Source organism: Tenebrio molitor, chromosome 1 (assembly GCF_963966145.1).
Source record: "Tenebrio molitor chromosome 1, icTenMoli1.1, whole genome shotgun sequence".
Classification (NCBI taxonomy): domain Eukaryota; kingdom Metazoa; phylum Arthropoda; class Insecta; order Coleoptera; family Tenebrionidae; genus Tenebrio; species Tenebrio molitor.
Window position 1 is genome coordinate 3,777,368 of NC_091046.1, and position 18,552 is coordinate 3,795,919.

The 18,552-nt window shown below is 36.0% G+C and overlaps 2 protein-coding genes and 1 long non-coding RNA gene across 6 annotated transcripts in view; 2 read left to right on the plus strand and 1 right to left on the minus strand.

Annotated features, from left to right (window-relative positions):
- Positions 1–3,252: 3,252 nt before the first annotated feature.
- On the plus strand, positions 3,253–11,937 carry LOC138125355 (uncharacterized). The gene is made up of 3 exons (XM_069040634.1): positions 3,253–3,347; positions 3,399–4,571; positions 7,740–11,937. Exons 1-3 carry the CDS (start codon positions 3,333–3,335, stop codon positions 7,950–7,952), a joined length of 1,401 nt encoding a protein of 466 aa, XP_068896735.1. The 5' UTR covers positions 3,253–3,332; the 3' UTR covers positions 7,953–11,937.
- A 61-nt stretch (positions 11,938–11,998) lies between these two features.
- Positions 11,999–18,552, minus strand: part of LOC138125367 (uncharacterized) — a 71,035-nt gene continuing 64,481 nt past the window's right edge. The window contains exons 2-7 of one of the 3 annotated variants that reach the window (XM_069040640.1): positions 17,653–18,015; positions 15,279–15,390; positions 15,035–15,219; positions 14,742–14,828; positions 12,699–12,806; positions 11,999–12,334 (exon numbers count right to left, since the gene is read on the minus strand). In XM_069040640.1, coding sequence (XP_068896741.1) covers positions 12,255–12,334; positions 12,699–12,806; positions 14,742–14,828; positions 15,035–15,219; positions 15,279–15,390; positions 17,653–18,015 — 935 coding nt within the window. In that variant the 3' untranslated portion in view covers positions 11,999–12,254. The remainder of the gene's footprint in view (positions 12,335–12,698; positions 12,807–14,741; positions 14,829–15,034; positions 15,220–15,278; positions 15,391–17,652; positions 18,016–18,552) is intronic. The other 2 variants (XM_069040644.1, XM_069040652.1) reach the window with 2 other exon arrangements.
- LOC138125390 (uncharacterized) overlaps positions 15,385–18,552 on the plus strand; it is a 32,960-nt gene continuing 29,792 nt past the window's right edge. For both annotated transcript variants that reach the window (XR_011157441.1, XR_011157440.1), the window contains exon 1: positions 15,385–16,144. This is a non-coding gene — a long non-coding RNA (uncharacterized lncRNA). The remainder of the gene's footprint in view (positions 16,145–18,552) is intronic.

Consider the following 18,552-nt stretch of genomic DNA (forward strand, 5'->3'; position numbering starts at 1 on the left):
CCTGGAAAAAGTGCAGATATTTTAAAAATATTTCTAATGTTGTAATTTGTATTCGTAATCACTAATCATTATTAATTCGTGATCACTACGAAATGTGAAAGAGTCGTCCATTCAAGACTAAATATATATTAAAAAAATTAAATTCTCAGTTTTTCTATACTATCGGGTGTTCATTTAAATTTCCGGTCAAAGTTGGCGTTGAAGAGTCGATTGTGAACGCACTACGGATTACGGATCACGGATCAGCTGTTTAAATCTTACGTTTTTACATGAGTGGTGCGTTCACAATAGACTCCTCAACGCCAACTTTGATCGGATATTTAAATGAACATCCGATACATGTATTGTGGAGTTTTTAAAATGATAATTTCTCTTCCTCTATGTCCTTTTAGTCATCCTTTTATTAAGAACAAAATAATTCAACAGTTTTCGTTAAAACCTGGTAAACGTCGTCATAAACATGGTCGGCTGGTTCGGACAGAAAATGAAATTCTTCATAACAAACGTTTGTCCGATAGCTTCACAGAAAAAAACTTTGAGATCCATTACAATTTACAGTTTATTTATTTTTTGTATTTACTTGTAGCATTGTGTTATTGCCAAGAACGAATGCCAAGTATCTGACACGTGGGCGGAGTATGTCATAATACGAAAGCAACAGAAGCATTTGTAAAAGAAAATATTTGAGCTTCTGTCAACACAGTTAAATTTAAGAAGTTTCCAAATCGTGAAGAATTCTGTCACGTTTTCGACAATTTCTTTCATGACTAATATTTTGTCTTTACAACACGGAAATAAATCACATATTCACATTTCCACGTTTAAAGCTACTCCCACAAAACGTAAACAAGAAATGCACTTCTACTGCAAATCTATTAAGACAGTTAATTGCACACAAAACCGGAGCAGCAGATTTAGAAAAGTAGGTTATCGATTGAAAACACGAATTCACGATTTGAAAACATTTTTATCCAGTTCTGTTTTGAATAAATCAAAATCGATCAAACAGAAAAATGAATACTGGCGACATCCTCTTGTTTGCATTCACAGTCGCATTCTTATTTATTTGTCGATTTTCACTTTCGCTCTCCGTCATGTGAACTCCTCTGTGAACTGTCTCATATTAGTAAAACACCTCGTCCAAAAACGTCATAATCACATCTCATTTGAATACAAAACGAACTAATTAGTTACAAGCCGTGCAAATTTAATGAGCCCCCGAACTCCTCATTCTAATTGATGCAGGATTCAATAGGAAAATTCAAATCTATGCGCCCATATCCATATTACCACGAATTTCTTTTTAGAAAACACATATCCGACGTGTTCCACGTACGAAATGATTTCGATTTCTTGAGATATTAACCTGCTTTGAAACATCCAAGACTTGTCTCTGGAAAGTTTTTCATTCATCTTGGAGTTTGGAATTTTTTTCTTTTTGCGGAAAAGCAAGACAAGTCTATTGTTCTGGAGTTGTCGGTGATGGAGCTACCAAACTTCCCCAGGCCATTATCTCCAGTGATAGATGTAATACGAAACGCTCCGGTGCATACGTTATAAAATGATTAGTGAACACTTTCACCCAGATTAAATGATAGTTAAACAGTGGATAATTAGGCATGTTTAGAGATTTGGTCGTTTGCAAGAATTTACATCGACTGCGTATTTCTCGCGCAATTACTTTCGGATTTAATTTGCACCTCAATAAGTCGAAATTATTGCAGACGCGTTTCTGAAGCCCACTTTTCACTTTTCGCACTGCGGCGCCGCCTAATTGTGCAAATTTGCAGCAATTAATCGACAAATTGGCGATTTTATGGGCTCCAAAGTGCAGCGGTCTGCTTTTCGCAGATGAGTTGTTCGCCAAATGGGTGCAGAGAAGAAGTAATTACTTCAACAAAACAACAATAACTTTGTTGGTGTAATTGCAAGAAGCAACAATAGAGAATTCTGAAGAATATGTTCGACAAAGTGTTTACTGGAATTAATTTTATCTAATCTAATCTAGATCAAAATTTTCTAATTTTGTGGTACAATGTAAGGACATTAAGACAAGAAGTCTTTGATATCATGTATCATTTCTTAAAAGATTTTTATTTGTACAAGCAATGAGGCAATCACCCAATGAAGGAACTGACACATTATTCCAGAGGTATTAATTTTTTTTCGACACTCAACATATCTCAAAAGCACAGCACTAGAGTAAGCACGCTTGCCGTTACCATGCTTGCATTCTATAAAGAGTTTATTTCACTGGCTGGTTTGCTGCCGCACTTTGTTTGGCAGCCAAACTACAGCCTCAGCACATAAAACTTCATTTTTGCTCCTAATAACATAATATACTACTTTTTACATATGTCAGGGACAACAAATGATGACAAATAATAGTGTTTCAACAATGAAATTATAATTTTCTGCAAGTTTTGCACAATAAAAGTCCAAAAGGAAATGCTTCGAAAATACCATATTCAAAGATGGATCCTGCATTCAAATACTTATAGTCCGTTTTTTTTTATAATCAATTGTCAGTGTCAAAATAGAGAAAAAGACCAAACTATATATTAAAAATCATTGACATTTGGTCCAGTTCTATCTCAATTTCCCCTAGATCATTATTGAGGTTATGTTGCATATGTTTATGAGTGAGACACATGTTTAATTTAAATTTAAATTGTCAAATGTGACAATCGGTGACAATTTCAAAAGTCAGTGTTTCAAACGTGATTTATAAAATTCACTGTTTCGAATTTTCTGCCAACCTGACAACACTTTGACAATTGATTATTAAAATTAATTTAATTGTTTTTATTTTTATATTATTCTGGTGATAGAATATTTATTATTCGTATCACGTAAAGCATCACCACTTATTAGGTTGTTTCTCTTTTAATAATTCCTTTTTATCCTATTATGTAAGCCGTAACTCATCGTTTACGTCTTTGAAAAATAAAAATAAACATTAGAAATGGCACTAGAAAATAGATATTTGCCCATATCGATCATCAAGGTACAGGTTTTACTGTTGCAAAAAAGGAGTGAAATAATCGCGCCAAAACGCACCTGCACCGTGCTGATCAAGAGCGTAGGCCGCATCCTGGCCGACCTACTCTTGCGGCGAGAGAAATGCTTTCTTCGAACGTCGCCAGTATCACATGTGCCGTCCTCCCCTCTCACTCCCACTCACACCCGTCCGCCGCAAGAGAAAGACCATCTCCAGACTATCCATCCTGCACCAGGCCTCCGTCTATAGAAACGAAAGTGATCCGCGCATTTCTTTCAGTGCCAATGTTAAGCTCTTAAGACAAGGTCGACGTAACAAGCGCTGCGCAACAATGATGAACCCAAGTGTACGTCTCTGGAGTAGCGCAAGTGCCCAGTTAATCCCCGTTCTTTTGCAGATCTTCGTCTTTTGTGTGATCGTTTTGGTGTCGGGTGGCGACCCTCAAGTGTACGAAGATGTCGACGACCAGGTCCAGATCGAGTCAAGCAATAGAGTAGTTCGGGATCCTTTCAAGCAAAAACCCAAGTTGTACAAACCGCAGGCCTTCCAGTTCCACGCGGCGGCTCAGCAAGACCCGAGAAGCTTCCGGTACGCGCAGCAGCAACGAGTGGACATGCTGAACATGCTGAAAAACAGATTCGGAAGAAGCGAGGAAGGTCCCACGAGAGTGCCGTCGACGGAAAACTGGAAAATCGTTGAGCCCACAGTGTCTTCGTCTGTGGTCGAAGAGCATTTCAAGCTTCCGGAGGGAAAGAACGGAACAAGTCGGGGCAAGTTCTCGACGAGAAAACCAAGAACCAGTCGGAAGTTGAAGCCCAGCAGCTACTACGAAGGTTTGCAGGAGAAGATCAAGAGACAAGACAACAACCAGGTCATTTACGTGAACCCCCAACTGGTGAAGATCTCGAGGTCGGAACAAGACTTGCACGCGCTCAGTGCTTTGGTGGGTCAACACCCCAACCACCAACTCGAAGGGTTAAAGCGTCTCCTGGACTCGCCCCAATCCAATTTTGTTTTACCTCCAATCAAGGGACCGCTCCCGTCTCCGGTTACAGAGCAACTCCACGACGTTCCAAATCTCCAAACCCATCCAAATATAGACCAGACGCTCTCGATCGAAGCCATTCAGTCCCAGCTGGACCACGCTGCGAAAGCCCAACTCGAGAAGGCTCTAGCAGACGCCCAACAGCAAGCTCTAGCTCACGTGGAGGCTCAGCACCAGGCGATAGCCAAGGCCCAAGAGCAAGCACGGAACAAGGCTCTAGCACAAATCGCTCTACACAATCAAGGAATCAAGACGGAGCCGCTGCCGAGGCCTCTACCTCTAGTGCAACAGAAGGTGGTCCCTGTGAATCTGTACGCGCCAGCCCACCACCACCAGAATCAGAAGGACGAACCGGCCAAGGCGCAGAGTCAGGCCAATTTGAAGAAGGTCAGCATCACGAAGACGCACTCCATCACCCAAGGTACTCAGAGTCCTAACGCTTATCAACAAGTGGTTTTAGAGACTCAGCAGAGTCAGAGGGTTCTAGGAGTCAACCATTTGGGTCTCGCTGAGAATGCTGATGAAGTAAGTAGGCCACAATATTTTCACATTGAGAGAATCAAAAGAGGTGTTGATAGTAATGAAACCGTCGATTATGATTATGAGTATGATTATGATACAGATGTTAGTGGAAGTATAGAAGGTGCGCAGTCGCAACCGTTGCGCCGCTACCGCAAACGTAAGCGCAAACCAAGACCGGTGAAGCATCACAGTCATAGTCATAATCATAGTCCGCATTATCACCCCTTGCATTATGTTCGTTTTGTTAAACCTAAACCAGTCAAAGAAAAGTCAAGGGATGATGTTTATGCCGGTGTGAGTAAAATTTTGCCCAGTAAGAAAGAAAATCAACCGGCTAATGTTATTGTTATAAATAATTCCAATGATAATCACAATCATGGGTCTAATGTTTATCCAGCTGCGTCAATCGTTCACAAAACGAAATTAAACAAGCACAAACACAGAATTCGTGTGCATCACAGACCCAACATAAAAAAGTTGCATAAAATACAGACAAAGGTCGAGTTGGCTTTGATGAAAGTGAATGAGCGTGGGTAACGCGATTGTTAGATTGTTTATTGTTATGTTGTTACAGATTAATTATATCAGACTCATACATTTAACAACAATACAGAAAACAAACGCGCAAAAACATTTCTCAGAAGATATTTCAAGTGGTTGAAACTACAAAGAATTTTTTTGCCTTGATATAAACGAACCATAATTCATTTTGGATATTGTTTGCAATTTTTTTCGGTAGCATTCTAAAGTTTCTCCTTTTGGCTCAGACAAAGTAGAATGATTTTTTTAAGGTTGAAGAATAATACACTTTAGATATTATATGGAAGCAGTTTTTTCAGCGCTATTCTAGTGTTTTCTTTTTTCGCCCAGATAAAGACAATTTTTACCTTAAGTTATACCGCAATTTAATAGCACAAAACTTTCTAATTTTATTATGTATTTGTTTTATTGCGTTATTTCTCATTGCAAACATTTTTAAATACGATCCATTAGACATTATCTGCAATTATTACAATTATTTAAAAACTTTATTAGTTGCCTGTTCGGTCTACTTGCCAGACACATCATTACATTGTATTCCTTTTTCGAACACTTTTCTTTTTCATACCTTCACTTCATTTCCGTCTGCTCCTTTCAATTCCTTTACTCGTGGCAACTCGTACTACAATTTTTCCATATTATTTCATTAAGAGTAGAAGTGAGTCTTTTTGTGCTAAGCCCAGAGATTGAAGACCGAGACGAAGTCGAGGTCGACAACTGGGCGAAGCACAAAAAGACCTTCTACTCTGAATGATATACAGGGTGTTTCTGAAATACGTGTGTTAATTTTAACCAGTGAAAGAACTCGCCAATGTATGAAACTTTTCTCTACAACATTTTGTAAAATTCGTAAAAGTATTCCAAGATGTTTTGCCCCACATTTTTTACCAAACGAGTCGTTTTGTGTGATCAACTAGTTCAATTTTTTTGTAACCATGAGAATCTAAATTTTGATTATTTATTTTTTTCTATAACAATGGAACTTTTTAACAAAGCTCTGTTTCTATCACGACAGAAAATTTTCGCCCTTACCCATAGGCGGGTATATACTTTGATGGTTAATTTATTCCAAATTTTAAATCAATTGGTATTCCTTTTTCGTAAAAATGTTATAGAGAAAAGTTCTATGATTTGGCGCGTTCTTCCACTGGTTAAAATTAACACACGTATTTCAGAAACACCCTGTATACTATTTTATCTTCAAGCTGATCACAAAAAAATAATCAGACATGAACTCCTTTATTTATTTTTCTTTTCCTGCAGTTACAGTAAAAAATGACAATTTTCAAATTTTAGGGCACCAGTAATTCCTAGCTCTCTTGTTGCAATATTATTAATACTTGAAGGTTTTAGTAAAGTCTACTAAAATCTAAAGTTTACTTTTTAACGTTGAACGGCCATCTTACTATTTTTTATTTTGAAATCTGTCAGCCATCCACATGGGCGACTCGTGTTACACCATAGTGGCACCGGTTAAATATTAGGTAATAATTTCATTATTTCGCTCTTTAGAGGCTTTTTTGATAGGGATAATTTAATTATTAAACACGAGTATTTTGTGTAATTATTGATGAATAAATCGTGAGAAATGGTTCAAATGACCCTATATTTGACTCGGTCGAGCCGCCTATGGACATTTCAACTCCTAGGATTTGAAGTGTTTCAAGTTCGGTTATAAATTTTTTTTTCACTCTTTCTAAACTCTTTTTAAAAGCAGAGTTTGCGACATATTTTGTAAACAATACAAAATGTTACAGTTTCAATTAAATCTTCCAAAATTTTGACTTGGTTTTGACCTTTCACCTACCAATCTCACTATTTCCAAAAACATTTTTGCTCTACTAAACTAAATTTTTTTCCTAACCAAATTAGAAAAGAGTTCTAGTTTCCGTTTCAAATATGTACTGTAACACGTGCATCTTGCGTTAAAAAACAAAAGCTAAATGCACTTCCTCCGTTACACAATCTAACAAAACTTTCAATGCATTTTTTGCAATGTAATTAATTTTTACTGACACAAATAAGAAAAAGAAAGGTGAGAAAAACAATCGTTTAATAATCGCGAGAAATATCTTCTGCTTCTTTCTTCGTCTTATTTCTTTTTTGCGCTGTAACACTAGTTTACAAATCAATCTTCGTCCTGCTTCCTCGTATAACTAAACGACGATTAATTGCTTCATTTGCATTTTAAACGATTTTTTACGACTATTTAAATAAATGTTACAAATAATATCATGAAATGTTGTGTTAACGTTTCGTAATCGATGTATTGACAGTTGAGTGAAATAAAAAAATTATCAATGAATATTGTAAGAGTCTTGTATAATTTTTGGTGGTGCCCCCTCACTTTCAAAATTAATTTAAAAAAAATACAAAGGGGGCCACCTCGCTGCAAAATTTTCCGCTCGGACTCCACTTCCAGAGGGTACTGTCTTCGGCACAGATCTTCTTCATTTATATATGCACAAAGACCTTGTCGCGCATGTCATTAGCGTAATTGACAAATCTGCAGCACCCAAGACAAACAATACTTTCAGTAATGACCACTACTGGTAAGTCGGCATTGTTTGGACTTTCTATCGAACAATGTCGAGGTTTCTAGCAGCCAGTTGATTTTTCGTCATTTTTCAGCACCAATACGCGGCCAGGTACGCCTTCGGCTACAAGATAAGGGATGCGAAGATGGGCAACGATTTCGGCCACGAAGAGAAGCGCGACGGTGAGAACGCCAAAGGACATTACCACGTCCTGCTGCCGGATGGCCGGATGCAGAAAGTGGAATATTACGCGGACCCCAGCGGATACCATGCGAAAGTGACCTATGAGAATCTCGCACGACATTAATTGGGCGGTTTGGGTGAGGACGTTGACACGGCGGAAGAGTTTGACATTTCGACAAAATGAAAATGTCATGAAAAAAGCAGAAATGTTACCAAAAAAAAAAAAATGATTTTGGATACTCCAAAAATCACATATTTTGGACCAGCCAGGGGTGGGAAATAGTCCTCTAATGGTAATAACGGTGGAAAAAATTCAGATTTGTTTAAAAATCAGTTTGTTGATTAAGAGGTACAAAAGAAGATTCCTACTTTTTCCAGTCCTATTCGATCCTAAGGGGCGCAAAACTCAAAAGAAGGGTTTTAATCAGATAACACTAATTTACATTTACGCTACATGAAAATGACTCGAATATTTTTTGTAGCTTATTAACTTCGGAACATATTTGGTCATGGGCAAAATTTTGCTGGGACTAGTACTTTTCACAATAATGTCGTTGGAAAGTTCGATTGCGTGACGAAACGAACAAAATGTCGCCGGAGACTTCAAGCTTCCTGCTGCGAAGCTAATTGTCAGATATTCGATTTCTGGTAGACGAATTTTGTAGTGAATCAAATTATCTTTAAAATGCTGGGGAAAAAAGGTTGATTGGTTGATAATTGCAAAAATTATGGTTGTCTAAAATTGATAGTTTTGTGTCACGTCTGTTAAAATGGCCCTTGTGAGGTTTTTATAGGGAAATTTTTTATTATCGCTTCACATTCAAACAAAAACACGGGATTTGTTAAGAGTTACATTTCAGATTAAATAATGTTTGGATATTTAATTTACCTCAAGTATTTCTCAAGTAATGTGCGCTCAAAATTAGACATTTCTGAAAGGGATATTTTGGTCTAGAATGGAGTACTTTACATTTTTTGGGGATTTTTGTTTCATGAACTGTAATATTGTTATTGTGTCACTCTTCTGTGTACAACTTCAATAATGTTTTGCCATAATATAAAAAAAATTGAAACAAATAAATTTACAATTGAGCTTGTTGCAAGAGGTTAGGTACATCTGTGAATAAAATGGTCAAATCATCAAAAAAAAAAGAATCGAATACGTTTTTTAATCAGTATGAGTGTACTTATAGCCAGGGTCACAAATAAAACAATATTTTTAGAATTAAGAGAATTGGGGCATTTTCAAAGTCACCTATTTGTTTTTTTATCATTATTTTGGGCGCGAAAAAATTTTACTTAATTCTAGGATCGGTGATAATTAAGTATGCATTGAAAGTACACACCAAATTTGAAGTCAATCAGTTAAGTAGATCTTGAGGTATTATGGGAAAATTTTTAAAATTATAGTTTTTGAGAATTTTTTTCATAATTGTTTTAACGAGAATTTCTTTTCGAACTACTATAGGTTCATCGATTTTGAGTATTTCCAGATAGTTTTAATCACACTTATCAAGAGCCTAATGATTTTAGACTGGAATATCCCTTAAGTTTTATTATAATTTCGAAAAAAAATAAATATTACTACAGTCAAATTAACGATTTATTAGGTATTACGAATGAGTACATATTATCAAAAACATCAAGTAGGTACTAGTATTGTTTCACTACAATTTATCATCATCTCTATATACAGGGTTATTCACGTAAGATGACGAGCCTGAGCAGGTAAAAATGCAACCCAAAATACACTTTACAAAGCATTCATTGTGTTTTGGTATTTAAAAATTAAATCAGGAATCCAAGTAGGTATTCAATTAATTTCAACGGTACATATATCTGTCATTGCATTTTTTGTTCATATTTAGTATTTGAAAAGGTTTTCGAACGATGACAGAACCGATATGATCCTACTTACCCATTACTTTTGTGATTTTAATTGATTATTTCCTTCATGTGTTTAGCAACCAATTGCGTGACAAATATTGACCAATCAAAACGAGAAAACAAAAAATAACCCGATAAAATTTCTCTAAAATGCACATGTGCAATGATCTGATAAAAAATGTCGGTACCTGATTTTTTTTTTTAATTATTTTGAATAAAAAGGGTTGGAAATAATGCGTTTGGTTTCATTCTTTTCAGGAAATAATCAGCCGTATACTCCTCGTGCAAAATTTTAATATCGGCAATTTTTTTGCTAATGAACTCAAACATCCATAAATTATTCGGTCAGAAGACCAATTATTATCAAATAAAAGCCCTCGACTTCGTCTCATGCTCTTATTTGCTAATAATTGGTCTTCTGACCTCATTTATGGATGTTTTCGTTCATTAGCAAAAAGATTTCCGATAAAAAATTTTGCACTTGGGATATAATAAGTGATTATAATTGTTATTAAATCATATTTTGTTGAAATAGGTATTTTTCTGTCAGAACTTGACATTCATTAAAAGCTCTCTGTGCATTATGATAATGGCGGATAATGTAATAGGGATCGAGATTGCTTTGGGAGTTGTCTTTTGGGTTGCATTCTTACCTAGTCAGGTTCGTCATTTTACGTGATTAATCCTGTATTTGCATCTATTATGTGGAAAAAAATATATATTTTAATTTTGTACAACATAGTCAACATGCCCGGCATTACATTTGTCAAATTTAATCAATGCCATTATGTGGAATAAATAAAAACACAAACTAAAAAACTATGGGAGACGTGTATTTTTGGTTGCAGCACAAATTTTGTTATAATAGGCTCATTATTACTCGTGAATCATCTTGTGTGTATCATTTTACAAGGAATTGAAATCTGAACAAATTCCATAATAGGTTTTTTTTTTTAGAATGATAATGTAGTACTTTCGGGGCAAATGCATCACGGGAATGATTTCAAAAGACACAACATATCGTATCTTCTAAGGATTATAATTTTTGAAATTATGCATCAATTCAAATTTCTGTGTGACCATTTTAAGGATAACAATATTCTCTACCAAACCATCTATCAGCGTAGAAAAAGACAGCTTCAGTTCTGCGGAATCATGAGGATTCCTTAGGAACTTTCAACGGTACTATCATAAACAGTATTAGTCCTACATAAATTTTACATATGACAATATTTATTCAAAATTTAATAAGCTACAAAAAATATTTAAGTAATTTTCCCAAGAGACTAACACAAATCAATTTAATCTGATCAATTTCACTTTTCCACCAAGAGGTCCGGTAGATCGAATTGGACTACTAAAATAATGTGAAATGTGAGGAACCATTTGGTATTTATTTATTTATTTATATTCCCCGACATTAAGCTCATTTTTTTGTGGAGATGAAACGCGTTTCGACCACAAAGCTGTCAACATTAAAGCGACCAGACATGCTTTTTTCTAAAGCATCGTTCTGATGACGACAGCTTTGTTGCTGAAACGCGTTTATCTACAAAAAAGAGCATTTGGTGTCGGGGAAATAATTAACTATTAGGAAAGTCGCATATTTTAATTTATTCCTCTTAATCTACAAACTAACAAGCTTTTCTTCAAAATTTTCTCTTTAAATCAAATTAAAGATTCACGCTTTATTGCCTGGACTAAAAGTCGAAATTTAGAAATTTTTTACGAGTAATTGTAATTGTCATATGAGTATTTACAGTGTTAAGCAGAGCCTTGAAATTAATCTTTATCAAAAATCTTATCTGTTATGCGTCTCGGAAAGCAATTTGACATTGTAGAATCAGAGTGCAACATCGTCTACTTTTGCATCAAATACAAAAATGAACCATTTTTGGAGTCGCCTGTATACTAATAGGACCGAGTCTCGGTGCCGTGTAAACGTGCTCATCGCCAACTCACTCTTGTACCAGATCTAGAATTAGGAGTTATTTATTGAACCTGTTTACTTCTTGGCAGACTAATTAATGGGGCAAGTCCTAAATTAGTCTGCGCGTAAATTGCTAAGTTTATCGATTAAGCCAAATTTTCTTTAGTGGGAAACGTGCAATAATGTTTAGACTGAGTTTGTATGATCCTCTGTTTACGATCTAGCTGTAATATTTATATTTACTAATTATAGATTTAATGTTACGTCCTGTCAATAAATTAAGTTAATTTCACTTACCGGAGTTCCTTCACCTATTAGTGCTCACACGGGCTTCCAAAAAAAATCGTGCCAAGTTTAATTGAAAAATATTTATTTTCTCGACTAGTTTTTACAAAAAATAAAACGAGGAAACAATAAAATTAGGTTTTGTACAATTTTGCTTAAAATTAGTAACTTTGGTGGTAAAACAATCATAGTGGAAGATAAGAGGTATGATACAGATATTTTTAGAGATTTATATATTTACAATTTTACAGTATTTTTTTACACTTCATATAATAGTTATTAGGTATATTTTGGTTTGTTATCACAATTTTTATAGCGCCACTCTTATAAATACAGTGGACTCAAGAGTGCTATTATTAGGACTGTGAAGACCAGGCTTGGCAGATGTCTGACTGATGCGTTCTCTGCAAAAAGAAAACAAACCAATTAGTCACAAGCAAAAGGTGCAACGTTGTAATTAATCAAACAACATTTTATGACAAGTTGGTGAATCAACATTGAAAAACAACACAACTCATTTCATCTCACTTCAGACAATTACCAATTTCTGTAAATTGACAGCGTTTCCACAGACCGACTGTAAATTTACAAGTGTTCCAAAAATGTGCAAAATTAGAACAAAACTGACATTTGACGATACAGCGAACAATTTGATTTTTTTGTGTGAGTACAGCTGTGTTAAAAACGATATTAACGGGACAAGCTTCAAGCGGTTCACAAAAAGACAAAAACTCAACCACACGCTTATCAAAACACATCACACGTCACCCTCTAGAATTTTTGTGTCTCCTTTTGTGACGTCATCATCTATATTAGTTGAAGTTTCAGCTGTAGTTGTGTTAAAGTCAGACTCGTCTTCGATTTGTGTCTCAATCTCTGTGTATAGAACTGGCGCTGTTCAATAAGTTTTGCAAATTTTGCAAAAATGCTCAGCGATTTCCCGAATGAGCAAATTTTTCTTTGGGTTTTTAAACTACTCAAAAGTGAATTGAGAGATTGTTGTGACTTGGGTTAACAGTGCAAAGGCTACACAGAGTGAGTAGGTTTTATAGCTTGATTGAAGTATTTTGGTTGTTTTTTAACACTTTTTAAGAAAGGGGTAGTGCGGCTTACCTGCGCAACATAGGTGAATAATGAGGAAGCCGCCGTTCTGCAATATAGGAGGCAATTGTGTTGGCTCTACAGAAGAATATTTCCTTTTTATTAAAAATTTGTAATAGTCATGGGCAAGATTTAAATTTTCGAGTAACAATTTAGAATCAGACAACAAAAGGTAGGTACGTTTTATTGTATAGAATATTTTATAAAATTTTAAAAAACAACAAACGAGAATGTAAAAAATATATAAATATGTCAACAATAATAAATTTGGATAAAAGAAGGTATTTTTGGAGTCAAAGAACTTTTCTTCGTTCACTGAGGTTCTATTAAATAAAAAAAAAATAAAATGTTTTCAAGAACTCGTAATAAGAACTTATTACGTAGCAAATTCCATTTCAATAAAAATGTTTTGCTTACTTAAAAACGTTAATAAAAAGAGTAAATTATAAAATATAAAAAAATGAAAGAAGAATATGAGAAAAATGAGAACAAATGCACAAAAAATAACAATAGAAGCAACAAAATTGCAACAATTTTTTTAAATTTTGTAAAATCTTAGATCTCCACTGATTCGTGGGAAGAAAGTTAAAGAAGTGTGCAGGCTTATGTACTTAATTATTTAGATTTAAAAATGAACTTTATGATTATACAGGGTCCCCCAAAAAAAAGTCCATAGCTCCCTTATTTATCAGAGGATTTTAATTATATGTACGGTCGATGGACAAATAAAATTGGGATACTTAAAATTTAATTTATGTAGATCAGACTATCGAATTGTCAATATATTTGTCAGTGTCTATATAATATGTCATACCAAAGTTAACCTATTTGTGATAAAGCCGTAATTAAACGATGCAAATTTGTAAATTTTGACTTATGTGATTGTCATTTTTGTCCCACTTTTATTTGTCCCTCGACTGTATATGGGTACACTAAATTAAATGGTTGTGAATAGGCCACAAAATTGCCTAATAAAATCAGGTATAGCCCCAAGCGCTTCAAGGCTAAATTGTCAAAAAAAAAATTCGAATTCGAACATATGTACAATGTGGGACATGGAATCCTGGGCAGTCTGCTATTGTCATTTCAAAAAGTGTCAATGTAAATGCACCTTTACCGTCATTATGATTGATATTTTCAAAAAAAACTGTCAAATTAACTTAAGCTTGGTTATGAGTAGCTAAGGTATGGTTTAGGAATTTTGACAACTGCCCAGTTTTCCGTGTCCCCAATAGTACCTATACCTTTTTTTAGTAATTCTGATAGAGATTATGTTTTTTGGTTTGGTTATATGTACTTGCGATACATTCCTGAATCATCATTTCTGATTTTTTTGAGAAATTTAAATCAATTAGAAGTGGCTGTTTACGATTGGGCGGTAAAACTTGACTCACCCTGTACATTCTGAAATTTTGTTTTTCATATCAAAAAATCTAAGTTATCAATTTACAAAAACAGTTTAATTTTATTCGAATGTTTTGGAAGCACCCTTTATACCTTTACTGTAAGTTTTTTTTAAATCACGTCACAATCTTTTATACTCATTTATTCAGTTTTGAGTAGTTTACTTCCTTCGTATTAAATAACCGAAAAATACTCGCTACTGTCTAATCTCGTCAGTATTTGGTATTTGTACTGACACTACCATATACTGTGCCAACTTCAGCTAGGGAACAAGACAAGCAAGCTGCCTTTACACTATCCACCGACCTTTCGATTCCTCAAATGAACTTTCCGTCGAGTTGGTCGAGTTAAATAAATTCAACTCTTCTTCAACTTGTGTCTCACTGCTGTTTTCTACATATAAAAAATTAGTAGCTTTAATGACAAACGTACGAAGCTATCAAAATCGAGGTTCAAAACGGCGTCTCTCGACGCCGTTTTGATCTCCTCGAACACTTAAAAACACAAGCGAAGCGCTGGATGGAGGTACAAGAAGCTTCGTGGTTTAAAGTGTTGCATACGCGTTAACTTATCCAACAACAAGCTCAAATGATAATTACCCTGATCGTGCGTTCTCGTCTCGCTTAAATTAAAATTGGTCCCGGGTATGTTCAGTTCACAGGTATAGGAAAATATGTCGGTTAGAGCGTCAGGATCGTATGTCAGGGTGGAAGAAACGTTAAAAAGTCCGGAGTCGTCGAGCTCGATCGTCTCTGCGTCTTCTTGGTATATCTCGGTTTCGTTACTGCAAATCACGCCTTGTGGATTATTGCGGTTTTTGTGCAAGCGGAAAAACACACTCACTCATTGTTGACGTAAATCGTCATGTTAGGCTGGGGGTAGAAGCCCTCCGCGGTACACATTATCAGGGAATTCTCTTCGGATATTGTCAAGTCTAGACCGGTATCCGGGGCCTCTACAAACAACACAAAATGATGTCTGCGCCAATAATACCATGAAATTACTGTCCGGTCATTTACTTTTACTCCTTATTATTAGACGATAATTTAAAAGCGGTCAGATTTTCAAACAATTCCCCATTTACTGTTGGTTTTATGTTCCTCAGGTTGTCGACATTGCCACCGCCAACTGTTGTTAATGTCACTGTTATGTCAATTAAACCTCTTAATGTCTATTTCTCTATCTAGTCTTGCATAAATTACAAATGCAAAGCTTTGTACGTTTCTTTCTGTTTTTATTAACATCTACTACTTCAAAAATCGGTTATATTTTTGTTCATTCAATGTTTTTTAGGTTGCCTACATTGTGGCGCCTAACGTCATTGCGAAGCCGGTGAATCGTGTTTATTTTTACTGTTTCGTGTTTTAAAATTTATGATTTTGATTCTTTGTCTCATAAATTCGCAACTATTGTGTTACGGAAACGTTTGGACTTGATATTTGAACTGCGACCGAAAGTAACATAACCTCCACAACAAGAAAAAAAGCGTTGTCAACTTGTCCATGAGCGCTTGTTATGCAAATATTCAGGAAGCTTTAACCATGAAAGGTAAGCTTTAACAAGCCCCTCGTTGGGTTTACGAACTGAGAAAATTATGGAGAAGCCGAGTCAGCTTTGTTTTCTTTGCATTTCCAAGAGGAAGACAGATGAAATGTGGAGTTGCGGGGTTGCGGCTGGAATTGGAGTAATGCTCGGCAAGAATAAAACAGGTAATAAAGCGCATTCACAAATCAAATTTTATACTTTTCCAGTATTTAAAATAAATTTGATACAAACAAAAATTTTAAATCATGTTTAAACCAAAAAATCCCTAAAAACTGTCAAAATTAGCGTCCAAAGCCTACTTGAAATGTTTTTGCTGCAAATGCGGTACTTTCTTGTTTACATCTCTATTGTTAGCTTCAGTAGCTCAAAACAAACCTAATAAGTGCATTTGCTTAAAGTAGACGATTTTATAGTGCAGTGGTTGCAGTTGTGACTACAAATCGGGTGACTGTTGCATCAATCACCACTACTCAGTGTACAGTAACTCGTGCAACTAATGTTGCGTGTGATTGGTCGGCCACAGGCTATTAGTTCTCTGGGCACACTTTCTGCCACTGGTAACAACTCTCTTCCTCCGGGCTTCGGCGGAATATTGATATTACAAAACGTATAGAACAATACGGTACAGCTCCAAGGCACGAACAATTTCTTTGTGAAGAATTAGCGATGGGTAACGAAGTGGCACGTGCCAAGAGATAACGAACGCAAGAAACCAGTTTTGATAAATATTTCCTGCAAGAACACAACACTCCGCAATCACACCTCCTTGTATTTACATTTTAATTAATGACTCATCATAATTACCTACTAATAACGACGATAATTTGTTATTAGTGAAACAGGTGAATCAGAATTCCCGTTTCCGTTATCATTTCAATTTATATAGAAAATGTTATGCGTTGTTGCGGTCTCGGTGTATAATGTTTTTATATAGGGGGTTCGTCCGGAAGTGACAAACTTTTTGAAAAGTGTGTCCGCGTCCCATTTCCCACGCGGGATAATGATATCGCAGCCCCCTTTACTTCCTTTTCTATTTAGCAAAAAATTATGTAAAGCGGTGCTTTGGCTACTGTGTGGTGTAAGGCTAATCGAAAAGTGGTTATTATGGTGACTGGTAAGTATAATAAGTGGGCATCATCTTGTTTCAAAGAAGTACTAATAGACTTCAATACATGTCTGCTGAAGCAATGAGCAATTTTGTTATATTTGCAGATCTTTATTAAGCAAATGTCAATTAAGAAAAAAGCTTTATTATTAATGATAATTTTTTCGACATGTATTAAACTTTAAACAAGTTGGTCTTTTCTAAGGAATGTTCGGTGCTGCTGAAAATGACTTTGATAAAACATTTCATTCTCTGAAGAGTTCTGACATGTTTAAAAACTTCATCTGTAACTGCTCCCGCCAAGAAAAACCGAAATGATAATTTGTCTGTCTCCTGACAAATCGCTGAAACATCATTAAGAGCTTTTGATGGAGTGCTAAGTTTAACCCGTCACTTAGCACCTAAACTGTAATCCACTCGTCCGTCTAAAATAGCTGCCGCCCAAAATACCCGTCCTTAATTCTCCAAATCAAATCAGCAAACAGCGCTATATAAACTCACCGTACAAGTCTTTTCCATTCAACTTTACAACCAGCTCGCGTAAGATTTACAGCCCGTAAAACTCACCGTAAATAATCATTCTCTTCGTCTTTACATCTTCGCTCATCGGCCCGCTCACTTTGCACGTGTAGTTCCCCGAGAGCTCCGGCGACAGATCTGTGATGTGGAGGGCTCTGTACATGGTCTTCTCGTCCTCCGTCACCTGATAGCTCGTGTCGATGTTCTTCTTGAGCTTGCCCAACGCCTGTCCGGCTTTGTTGTACCCGGGGAGCCACTGGTATATCTGGTGGTCCCCGTCGAGGAACCACTTGATCTCGGTGACGGTGTCGCCCCCGGAATCGAAGTCGCAGTCCAGCACCACCTCGGTCTGGTCGCCGTGTCTGATCGACGAAGGGACGTCCAGCTTGTTGATTTTGATTTTGGCGTAGCCTGGAAAGAGGAAGATGGATTTTTGAATGGGTGCGGAGCAGTAAAGAAACGAGTTATTTTAGATGTGTTTGAGGCTTGGATGGGCGCCAGGATTTTTTGCAAGTGGGCTAATATCGAGCGCCATTCTATTTTAAATGTGGGATGAAGTCATAATGTGGGAATCTAAAACCTCAAACAGGATGTTAAGTAAGGTTCTATAACTGCCCCACGTCCCAAATTCTTTTTTGAAAGATTAGTCAGATGGAATCCCAGTTCTCGCAAAAATGTCACATTGAAATATTCTTACATGCTATGAATTATGATCATGTTTTTGAATCACACCGCACATAAATATGTTGTGCGCTTCCTTTCTAGTTTATCTTTCTTCAAAATGTTCCATGTGGTAGGTACTTTTGGACGGCTTTTTCTTTGAAAAATATTCTTCTGTTATGTATTTTTTCGATTTCCCTAACTGTAAAACACACCATTACCTTTCAATTTAGGTTAAGGTAACTACGATTTACCCACGGATGTTGTAAATTTCTGGGGGAGTGCGGT

Bases quoted from the DNA above. Each gene is read 5' to 3' on its own strand.
- LOC138125355 (XM_069040634.1), top strand. The intron at 4,572-7,739 runs GTAAGTAGGCCA...GTCATTTTTCAG, and splicing joins TCGCTGAGAATGCTGATGAA to CACCAATACGCGGCCAGGTA.